Source organism: Monodelphis domestica, chromosome 2, assembly GCF_027887165.1.
Source record: "Monodelphis domestica isolate mMonDom1 chromosome 2, mMonDom1.pri, whole genome shotgun sequence".
Taxonomy (NCBI): domain Eukaryota; kingdom Metazoa; phylum Chordata; class Mammalia; order Didelphimorphia; family Didelphidae; genus Monodelphis; species Monodelphis domestica.
In genome coordinates this window covers 278,467,334-278,479,447 of record NC_077228.1, presented here as the reverse complement: position 1 = coordinate 278,479,447, position 12,114 = coordinate 278,467,334, and the positions used below count along the sequence as shown (strand labels likewise).

At 35.1% G+C, this 12,114-nt stretch overlaps 1 protein-coding gene across 2 annotated transcripts in view; it reads right to left on the bottom strand.

The window, feature by feature from the left end:
• Nucleotides 1-12,114, bottom strand: part of DNAH8 (dynein axonemal heavy chain 8) — a 491,513-nt gene that overhangs the window by 156,245 nt on the left and 323,154 nt on the right. For both annotated transcript variants that reach the window (XM_016431041.2, XM_016431044.2), the window contains 6 exons: nt 11,743-11,980; nt 11,017-11,159; nt 9,356-9,490; nt 8,821-8,943; nt 7,272-7,485; nt 1,007-1,116 (listed from right to left, as the gene is read on the bottom strand). In XM_016431041.2, coding sequence (XP_016286527.1) covers nt 1,007-1,116; nt 7,272-7,485; nt 8,821-8,943; nt 9,356-9,490; nt 11,017-11,159; nt 11,743-11,980 — 963 coding nt within the window. The remainder of the gene's footprint in view (nt 1-1,006; nt 1,117-7,271; nt 7,486-8,820; nt 8,944-9,355; nt 9,491-11,016; nt 11,160-11,742; nt 11,981-12,114) is intronic.

Genomic DNA, 12,114 nt, shown 5'->3' with positions numbered 1-12,114 from the left:
GAGAGCTGAAGAACTGGCTTGTTACCCTTACTTCTGAGAAGAATATATAAAATAATATTTAATTCTGCTTGTTAAAATCAGATAACACAAAAATCATTAAATTTAGGTTTTAATATTATAAACTGTTGGCATATATTTCTGAAGGGGAAATAAAGCTGTGAACATATTATCTTACGTATCTTCTGAATGCTAGGTGACATCTGTGTAACCGATTTTGTTTTAGTTGATCATAGTCTTAATTTGAATTCTTTGCAGGCACAATTTCATTAAGTATAAAATCAATGGAATTAAAGTATATTTCAGTTGAAAAATAAGTTTTATATAACCTTGGATGGAAATTATATCTTGTTTATGAAAATATCTTTGGCAAAGTTATATGGGAATAAAATAAGTTATCAATGGCATGTTGATTTGGGAATATGACATTTTTACTCATAAATATATAATTATAATTATATAATAATTATTATAGAAAACAGGGCCATAATTTTGCAAAAATGGTACATTTTGATATTCAGTGATGGTTTAGGATTATAGTGCCATGGAATACAGACTTGTATCATTAAATATTGAAACCATGCAAATAACTATTATGCTTATAACCAGAATATAAATATATGCTTTAGGATAATTTATTTATTATTTAAAGCAATATTGCTTTAAGCCATCTAGTTGTAGCTTCCATAGTTTTGCACAGCCCTATTTATGGTGTTTGGTCAGTGTTGTGAGAAGGGTTGAGTAACTGAGGCTTTGCCTGGTGGACCTAACGTTAGAAAAGTCAGACAGTATTTGTAATTCTTTAACAGTAAAAAGATTCTGTTTGTCCACTCTAAGCCATGCCATTCTTAAGAAAATATTTTCACCTGTATATAATGAAGGCATCATTCAACCCTAATATTTGATCTGGGGTTTGAAGTCAAGCAGTTATATACTCTTGGAAATTATGTCTTCCTAAAGAAGGAAAATTGATAGGTAGCATATTTTGATCCAATATACTTTTCCATACCTTAGTCCATTGCCACAGTATTCTACCAGCTGAAACTAATTTCATTATCATATCACTTATTTCAGGCCTGAAACGTCTACAAGCATCAAAGTAACCACAGCCAATTACTCCTGAAAATAGAAGAAATTAAGGACATAAATTTTAATAATATTACACAGCATATCTTTATCATAATGAATAAATTATCATACATATTTTCATATCTATTCTAGCAGTATTTTAGGTAATTAATCTTAGAAAGCACTCTCAAATAACACTATAGCTGTGAACTATGAATAAGAAAAGCAAGAGTTGGAGGGTAAATCCAGTTTGCAGTTTGTTTAAACCCCTACGAGTGTGCCCTCCATTTAAAATCCTCAGTTGTTTTTTTTTTTGCAGGAATTCAGCTGATATGGGGGTATAGGCTTCCCCTAAAACATCCCCAAACTCCAGATTGTGTGCCAGGTCAGAGTGTACATAAAAGATTCATTTTTCCTTGCCCATGAGTGCTAGGGACTTTGAGCTAAGAAGATCCCCTCTGACCTCTCCTCTCATTCTTTAAAAAAATTAAAAAACATTTTAAAAACATTTTTCCATGTTTACATGATACATTTTCTTTCCCTCTTCCTTCCCCACTCCTGGAGGTGACAAGCAATTCCACTGGGTTATACAAATGTTATCACTTAATATCTATTTCTATAGTATTCATTTTTGTGATAGAGCAATCTTTTGAAACCAAAACCCCAAATCATGTACTCATGTAAATAAATGATGAGTCATATATTTTTCTTCTCTGTTTCTACTCCCACAGTTCTTTTTCTTGAGGTGGATAGCATTCTTTCTCATAAGTCTCTCAGGATTGCCCTGGATCATTGCATTGCTATTAGTAGCAAAGTCCATTACATTCTATCATTCCATAATGTTTCACTTTCTATATACAATGTTCTCTTGGTTCTGCCCATTTCAATCTGCATCACTGCATGGAAGTTTTTCCAGTTCATATAGAAATCCTCTAGTTCACCATTGCTTATAGCACAATAATATTCCATCATCATCATCTACCATAATTTCTCCAGCCATTCCCCAATCAAGGGACACCCCATCATTTTCCAATTTTTTTGCCACCACAAAAAGTGCAACAAATATTTTTGTACAACCCTTTATTATCTCTTTGGGGTACAAACCTCATAGTGGTATTGCTGGATCAAAGAGCATGCATTCTTTTAAAGCCCTTTGCTCATAATTCCAAATTACTTTCCAGAATGGTTGGATCAATTCACAACTCCACCAGCAGTGTATCATTGCCCCAATTTTGCCACATCCCAATATTTATTGTTTCCTTTTACTGTCATGTTGGCCAATCTGCTAGGTGTGAGGTGGTACCTCAGAGTTGTTTTGATTTGCATTTCTCTAATCAGGAGGAATTTAGAACACTTTTTCATGTGATTATTGATAGTTTTGATTTCTTCATCTGAAAACTGCCTATTCATATCCTTTGAACATTTGTCAATTGGGGAATGGCTTGAATAGTTGTACATTTGACTTAGTTCCTTAAATATTTTGGAAATTAGACCTTTGTCAGAGAATTTTGTTATAAAAATTTTTCCCAGTTTGTTGCTGCCCTTCTAATTTTCATTGTATTGGTTTTGTTTGTACAAAACCTTTTTAATTTAATATAATCAAAATTATTCATTTTATATTTTGTAATGTTCTCTTATTTCTTGCTTGGTCTTAAACTACTTCCTTTACCATCGATCTGACAGGTATACTATTCTATGTTCACCTAATTTATTTATGATTTTTACTCTATATTTAAGTCATTTACCCATTTTGAATTTCTTGGTATAGGATGTAAGATGTTGATCTAACCCTAATTTTTCCCATACTTTTTTCCAATTTTCCCAGCAGTTTTTTGTCAAATAGTGAATTTTTGTTCCAAAAGCTAGGATCTTTGGGTTTATTCTATTCCATTCTCTCCCCTAATTTTTGATGAGCAGAGACAGGCACCTCCCAACTTGCTTCTAATAAGTATCTGTTTTATATCCCAGATATCTGATTAGCCTCTAAACTGAACAGTTCACCCCCTTCTGATTTTGACATAGGACATAACCATGTGACTCATCTTGGGTTCCAGAGACCCAGTAACATGCCAACATCATCCTATCTCTCTGGTCACGGAGGCCCTATTGTCTAAATGGTATATATATTCCAGAATACAACTCCTTTAGGAGATAGTATTCCACCTACTCTGCCTCCTTCAGCCATTCAATTTGACTTAACCATTTGACATACATTCAAATTAATAAATCTCTTTTATTTTTAAGCTAACTACTGGAGTCTTTCATTCTTGACAAGGGCCACCTGTTTAGATCCAAGATTTTACCTTAAAGTTCTCCCATAACACAGCTACTGCAGTACCCCTACAACTATCATTCATGGAAACAACCCTAGTAGAAAAGGAACTAGTCATCCCCACCATATGTCAGGAAAGCCAGCAATTCCACCTGCCTCAGACATCACAACATCCTGAGAGAAGGACAAAAGCATGCTAACTAAGTCAAAATATCAAATGACTCATCATTGATCTAAATAAACTCCATCTGGAAATGGTCAGTCACCTACAAACAAAAGAGCAGAATACTCCACTGTTTTATACAATCATCTTCACCAGATGAATTTTATTTTTTTTATTGATGTGTGTAGTAAAATTAGTAGTGCATTATTCACAAATATGGTTAGCATTAGGATTAATAATAATAATGATAATTTCAGATCAGTAATCCATATAACTTTCCAATATAGATTAGTTATAATTAAGGCCCTTCAGAGAAGAGAGAAAAGAAGCCTATCTCTAGGCATAACAAACACCAGAAGCAACCTCTCCTTGAAGTGAATAGAGGTAGCCCTTCCTCTATCCAATCCCCTTATGATTGCCTTAGTTCTATGATGGTGAACCTATGACATGTGTGTCAGCACTGACACACGTAGTCATTTTCAATGACATGAAGCTGCATGCGGGCTCAGCTCACCTGGAGGGCTGGGACCCCCACACCCACAGCTGTGGCCATGCCCCGGCCGGTAGAGGGGTTAAGGCTGCTCCATGCATTGGCCGAGAGGGTGAGGGGCAAGTGGTGGGCAGCATGAGGGGGAGTGGGGGGGCAGGGAGGAGGAGAGGAGGCGGGGCAGAGGAGCGTGTGTGGAAGGAGTATTCAGGCAGGCTCTCATAGTGCTCCTGATCAGCTGGCTGGGGAGGGGCTGGACTGGTGGAAGACTGGGTGGGGCTCCAGCCCACAGCAACTCTTGCTTGGAACTGATTACCAGACACTTTTAGCACCCTAAAAAATATAGCAATGGCTTTACTCACAATTTTTCCCTTATTCTCAGCGTTAAATAATATCAAAACCAACAAAAGAAACAGACTGATAGATGAAGTTAGTAGCTCTTGCTTGGGCTTGAAGTGTACAAAATACCAACCTTCAATTGAAGATTTAGCTAATGAAACATTTAGCAACAAAAAAGTTACTAATAGGCAGGTTAAAGAATTCCCTCTCCCCCTCACTGATCTTAGTTCACAGTACCCCATACAAGTGAAATAATATCAAGACCAACAAAGAAATCAACTGACAGATGAACAAAGAAGTCACTAAGAAGGTAACTTAAATAATTAGTTTTTGGCTTATTAAATACAGTTTTATAGTACAATTATACATTTTTGTTATTTAAGCTATAAATATCGCAAAATTATGTTTTTTTTTTCTTGAATTGACATACCACCCGAGTTATGCTCGGTTTTTTGACGAATTTTGACATACTAAGCTCAAAAGGTTGACCATCACTGCCTTAGTTAGTACTTTTTTTACATAAGGCCAAACACCTTTCCTTTTTGTTGTTATTGATTCTCAATTAACCTAACAATATGTTCAATTGGCATTTCAAAGGTTAGAAATTGATGCCTCAGTTGAAATTTTACAGTTCAGAGATTCCCATGAGAGGAAAATTTTTCAGAGATTCTCAGAGGCCTAACAAAACTGTATAAGAATTTCATATGAGAATATGCCCCTTTATGAAGTCTAACCTGAAAATTGTTGCAAAGACTGTTTCTTCTTATGGCTTTGTACATTCTTGAATCCTGATTAACTGAGAAATTAATTTGAGAAATACTCTCATGATTCAAAAGAAAGCTGGGAACCATAAAGGAGTATCTTCAATAAAAGCAAATGTATTATACACAGTTGGTGACTTTTCAAGACAACCATATAGGTTTCCTATGAATTAAGGATTTTTCTTGTAAGCCTTTGGACACTGTGATGGTTACTCTCTCAGAAGTGCTCCTTGCTATCTGTTCTTTCAACAATAAAGGCCTCATCCTGTCAGCATCTATCAAAGCTTCCTGTCTGCTCACTAAAGTGATTTCTGAGGGTGCTAGCTCCCCAAAACCCACTCCACACAGCATGTATGTATTGTTTTCATTGTTCTGTACTTCCTAGAATGTCTTTTGGTAATGAAGTGTGGGGCAGTGAAAAAAGCACTACATTTGAAGTCTACAATCCCTAGTCTGGAAGTTGAGAAACATTGCTTCACTAGGTGACCTCATGAAAATCATTAAGCTTCTCTGGTTCTTGGCTTCATCATATGTAAGATAGAGAAAATAAAACTTGTCCTATCTACCTTACATCAGTTATTGTGAAAAGTATGCAACATTAGCTGTTTAAATTTAGGTCCCCCTCTTAGATACTTAGATTCCCAAATTAGAGATAAGATTTGCTTGTTCTGAAGTCAAAGAGACTAGAGTTCAAATCCCTACTTATTAGAAGTGTGACCCTGCTCAAGTCACTTAACTTCTGTCTGCCTCAGTTCTATTATCTGTGAAATGAGGATCATCATCATTAATAGCACCTATCTCTCAGGGTTCTTGTAGAGATCAAATGAGATAATAATTATATAGCATTGCCTGGTACATTTTAAGTGCTATATAAAAGTTAGCTATTATCATTATTAAATAATTTAATGACTAAATTTGTTCTATAAAGATTTACATATGTTTAACAGTGAAATTGTATAAGTGCAAGGGAGCAGGTCAATTTAATAGATCCCTTAATGAACTTCATCCCATTTAAAGAAATTGAAAAGATGCTATGCCCTAATATTAAAAAAAAAATTAAACCTTTACCTTCCATCTTAGACTCAATACTGTGTATTGGTTCCAAGGCAGAAGAGTGGTAAGGGCTAGGCAATGAGGGTTAAGTGACTTTCCCAGGGTCATACAACTGGGATGTGTCTGAGGCCAGATTTTAACCCAGGACCTCCCATCTCTGGGCCTGGCTCTCAATCCACTGAGCCACCCAGCTGCCCCCTCTAATATTTCTGTCAGAGGAAAAATTTTAAAAATCAATCAACAGGAGTGTGAACTATGTATAGATAAGACCTAAACATCTTTCTTGAATCAATTAGTCACTCACAAGCCTTAAACCAAATGCCAAAAGTACTTGATCAATTTGGAACTCTTTGAAAGACGTTGGATTAAGTGAAATGAAGCTACATAAGAAATGTGTATGGATGGGTTGAGAGACTTAGTCATACCCTGGGAGACTCTTATGAAGTCAGAAAGCTGGTCTGGAGTCAGGGATTTTGGCAAGTAATGGTGGAAACCTTCTCCTGAGAAGGAATCACTTAAGGGATAGGAGGCAAAAGAACCCTGGCCTTCATCTTGGCCTTCTTTCAACTTCCTTTGACCAGAGAAATATTTAGAGAATTTTGGAAAACCAGAAAACTTAGACTTCTCTCTGACATCCTATTATCATTCCAAGAAAGTAGTAGAAGCAAGAGATAAAAACTCATTAGACACACCACCAGGCAGCTTCCAAGACTTCATCAGAAAAACTATGCCATACCTAAGGGAAATATCTCAAGGTAGCCATCAAAAGTACTTCCAACAAATGTGTTACCCTAGCCACTCATGCTCTAAGCTAGAGCTTACTTTCCTATGGACTTCATATATACTTATGAGAGTGTGTTTTGTACCAACACTATCAACTATACCAACATAGTAAATATCACTCCCTAAAAACTATTAAGTATGTCTGGCTAATTGATATCACTGATAATAAATGGATATAGAACAGTATTGGGACCTCACTAGCTAAAGCTCTAGAAATATACTCGAAATTCCAACAGGAAAGGTATAAACTGCTTCCTGGAGACACTGCCTGCTAGTACAAATGGGGTTAGGGAGAATAGCTTCAGACCATGTATTATGTAAACAATTTGAAAAAGAAAGAAAATGTACCAAATATTTTGTCTATTGATGCATTTGATGGCAATGTGCAATTAAATACAGTAAACTGCCTTTTCAAACGTTGTGGTATATCATTTCGACCCCCTCCTGGATGTATCATTGCTGCTATTATCTGTACATCAACAATTGTAGTGAAGTCTCCAGGTTTATCCAAGCTATACATTCCTTCCATTTCCATCATCTGTCGTACAATCTCATTAGTTACCTGAAATTTTTAAAAAATGAATTTTTAATATCACCTCAGGATGATGTTTAATTCAATTCCAGAATTATTAAGTGCCCCCTATCCAAAAGGCATCATTCTAGGCACCAAGGATTCAAAACAAAAGAGAAGCAAAACCTGCCTTTAAGAAATTAGCAAGTCTGCCAGAGGGGCACTGAAATGATTAAAATAAGAAAAACTTTTTTATATTATTAATTTTATTAAAGTAAAAAAAAAAACCAGAGTTCCTTCCCTCCCTCGCTGAAATTAACTAACTCTCACTCCTAATCTCCTCCACTTCAAAATTCCTTCCTAGGCTCAGGAGTGGTCCTTTTATAGACAAATCCGTGCCGTGGTCCATCCCTAGCACGGGATTGGTCCGTTCAGGACCCATTCCACGACAGGAAGTAGGGAGGAGGGACCCGTGGGGTATACTGGGGGATGTAGTCCCCAGCATACAATAGCTCATTAACGCAGCATAGAATGCTGGGGGATGTAGTTCCTCGGCCACAATAATTTCAAAACCCACAGGCACAAAGTAACAAGCTTAATACAAGGAAAATTGAGGGAAAAAAGAGCATTTAGCCAAAGAGATTTGGAACGGTGGCAGATAAGGTAGCCCCTGACACTTACAGGCAAATAAGGATGCCAGGAGGCAGAGGAGGAAAGAGTACATTTCAGGCATGAGAAACAGGTTGTAGAGATACAAAAAACTGGTAGGTGAAGTGCCAAATTTGGCCAACGGCTTTAAGTCCATTTTGGTTGAAATATGCTTCTACATTAGAGTGATAATAATAAATTTGGAATAATAAGTTTGGAAAAGTAAGTAGGAATCAGATTTGCCAGGATTTTAAATGCCCAGCTAAGGAGGTGATCAGGTGTGCTTTAGGTAGATTATTTTGACAGCTATATGGAGGACTGGAGAGGGAGAGAAAATAGGAGCAGGGAAGCCACCTAGGAGGCTCTAACTCTATTTTTAGTGAAATGTGACAGGGGCCTAGATTAATTCCAAAGGTTCATAGTATTAACACAGAAAAGCACACATTCAGCAAAGAAATTACAGGGGGAAAAAATCCTCCCAAAGTATTCAGTGAGAATATTCTGGCCCAAATTGTTCCTAAGTAGATTAGAACTTCTGAGATGGAAAGATTCTAAATAGAATGTCTGAGCACTGTTTAGGACTAGGATGAGGATCACAACTCTGGGAAGATAACAGGAAAATAGTTTACTGTAAAGTATTTGTCATTTGAGTATTTCAAATTTGTGCCTTATTTTAGCACACACACACACAAAAACTGTGATCGGATTGCATGGACACATATAGTATTTTGATTATACCTGATCTCCCCATTCATTAATTATTGGCATATTAATATCATCAATAAATACAGTCATTTTTCTCCCTCCTGGTGGTCCATATGTGCTTCCCATTCGCTTATCCACATAGCTTTCAATCGTTCTCTAGAGAAAAAGAAGTAGGTATTTTTTGGCTTTAAATTTTTTTTAATTTATTTTTTAAAAGATTAGTATCATTTTTGTTTTTGGTTTTCTTTAGCTTAGTGAAATTCATGTAGAATACACCCAGATATAAAGCAATTCTAAGAAAAACATATTAACTAATAAAATATTAATCATTACCAAGTTAAATTGAAAAGAGTTTCCCTGAACCTCAGAATTAATTTTTTAGATTATTTTGAGGGACCATGAAGTATATATAGATCATAGTAAGGAAATGAAAACAGATATAGAGCTTCTTATGTACTCATGTAATTACTATATTAAAACTACTATGAAAACAGCAATTTTACATTTTAAATATTATTAACTATATGAACCTATGAATAATCAGTATTATTAATAGGGCTTTTATTACCTGAAACATCATTGGTTCTGTGGCAGATGAAAAGTTTAGTGATTTAGATAACTGTGCTTCAGGATCATACTTTTTCATATAACCTTTAATCATGACAGTTTTTGCTGTTCCCTGTTCTCCTATGAGCAAAACTGCCTATAATTACAAAGTGAGAAATGAAGTGTATTTAAAATTTTGCATTTGTAAGCATTCTTTGGTTACTCCACTCACCACTTTCCCTACCAACATATTACCCTTTTTAATCAATTTCCAGTCTCATCTTTTACTTGGCCTTAATAGTCTCATTTGCTTTTCTCTTTACCCATTCTCAAACTAGTAGGCCATGTAACATCTCACCTATTCACCTGCCACCATAAAGATTTGCATTTTTGTGATAAATGGGTGCCAACATCTTAGCATACATTATAAGGTAGCTGGACAAATCAAGATAAGATTTGCTTTAGGGTAGCAATGCCATACATACTCTTACTTTCCACCCAAGCAAAAAGTCTCCAGTGTAACTGAAGGTTTCCCAATAGCAACCTAACTCTCACACTACTACCAATTCTATTCTCTCTCACAGTGTCACAGTGTTTTCCTTCCTCCCTGCTCCCTCATCTTACTTTCGTCTAGTTATTTACAACTTGTCTCCTCCTCCATAGGAATGGGACTTCCTTGAGGGTAGGGAATGTTTGTACCTAGTATTTAGCACAACATCATCTGGCACATAAAGAGCGTTTAATGCTCATTGAGTGACTGAGTAGCTTACACTGATTGCCTCTTAACTTGTCTCTTCCTACTCCAATGCATCCTACTCCCTGATACCCAAATAATTTTCCTTAAACATAGATCTGACCAGTGACTTCCCTACACAATCAGCTCCCAACATTTATCAATTTATTGATTAATTCTAGAATAAAATAGAGAATCTTCTGTTCAGTTTTTAAAGCTTTATACAACCTGTTCCCAACATATTTTCCAGCCCCACTGGACACTGCTCTGCAAACTAGCCAAACTCCTTTTCATTCTTCCTACTCCATCTCCTGCCTCTGTGTCTTTTTATTCCTTGGCCAGATACATTTTTGGATTCATTTCTCTGTTTCTTCCAACAGATAAGGAACCTCTCTTCCTTTAACAAGCTCAGAAATCCCCTTCTGCATTTTTACTAATTCCATTACAATTGCTAGTGTCTTCCCTCCCTAACTATCTTATATTAGCTATTTGGTATATATCTGTATTTATTCACTTTATATTTTTGATGTGCCGCTTTCCTGATGTCTTTGCCTCCTCCTTTAGAGGGTAACCTCATTGTGATGAACACAGTATCTGGCATATAGTGCTTGATTAATAAGTGCCAGTTAACTGATCAACTTCTGAAGAGCGATTATTTCATTCTCTCCACTTGTACTCCTAGCACCTCCCATCAACCTGGCACATATTAAAAGCTTAATAAATGACTGAATAATTAACATAGTAAACATGAATCTATGTATACATACAAATGGTTATAAACTTTGGGGATCCACCATATCTTTTATGCATTTGTAAGAACTCTAGGTAGATGTTTTGTGTTGGTGCCTATGTTTGTAACTATGCATAGATTTGTTTCCAAGATTTTCCTGCTCTTTAGAGAGGCAGTACCTGTGGTTTTCAATTAATTAATAAAACACATATAGACTTACTTTGTGTTGCTTTGCTATTGTATCCATCAAAAAACTAGATCTAACATTATCAACATTTGGAACCAAAATTGATAAATATTCTGGAATACTATCAGTTGGATAAATATATGGCTCAACTTTTTTGTTCCAATGCTCCCAGTCACCTGTAAAAATGTAGATAATTTAGGTTGTATAGTCATAATTATGACATGTTCATTAGGATGAAAGTATCAAATTTAAAAAATTATCAAAATATGTATGAGAAAAATCACAAGTATTACATAAGTCCATTGTTTCTAATAGGTTTTATAAACTCTCTTGAAACAAAGTCATGTCTTCATTATCTTTATAGTTCTTCTACTATCCAAAATAGTACTTTTCCTATAGTTGATACTCAATAAATACTTGCTAAGTAGCTGAATATGAATTGCTCCTAAGTGTCTGTTGCTTGAATCATTGAATAAAATTTTAAAATATTAAAAAAATAAATTTGTGAAATTTTTTATATGAAATCCTAACCTAAGGTAAGAGAATAAACGTGTAAAGAGATGAAGGTAATGTTTATTTTACACTGCAGCCTAAGAAACAAAAAAATATTTCCCCAAAAGAAAATCAGAAAATAAATAAGGACATGTAATATATATATATATATATATATATATATATATATATATATATATATATAAAATTCCTAGTGAACTTTTATGTGTATTAATGCTTAAGAAATGATCATGATTGGTCTCTCACCATAATCAGTGACAAAAAATTCATACATCGTTTGATTAGTTTCTTCAGAAATATCTGGCAAACTTATTTTGCTTGAATGTTTTCTCAAAAAGGCTTCAAGCTTTTCTCTGTTATCCAACTCCAAAAGGGCTCCTAAACTCCACATGAGGCCAAACACAAATAATTTCTCGAGATGTTCACTAGAAGCAATACCACCTTCTTCCTTGGAAGGAATTAAACCTTCTAGAAGATTGAGGGACTAGAAGTGAAAGAGAATGAATTAGAAATTAGAAATACAAAAATTAAAATTAAAAGCTTTATAACTATTAATTAAAGCAAATAAGCATACAAAACAAGGAATAAAATCTTATTTAAAACCTACAATATATAACA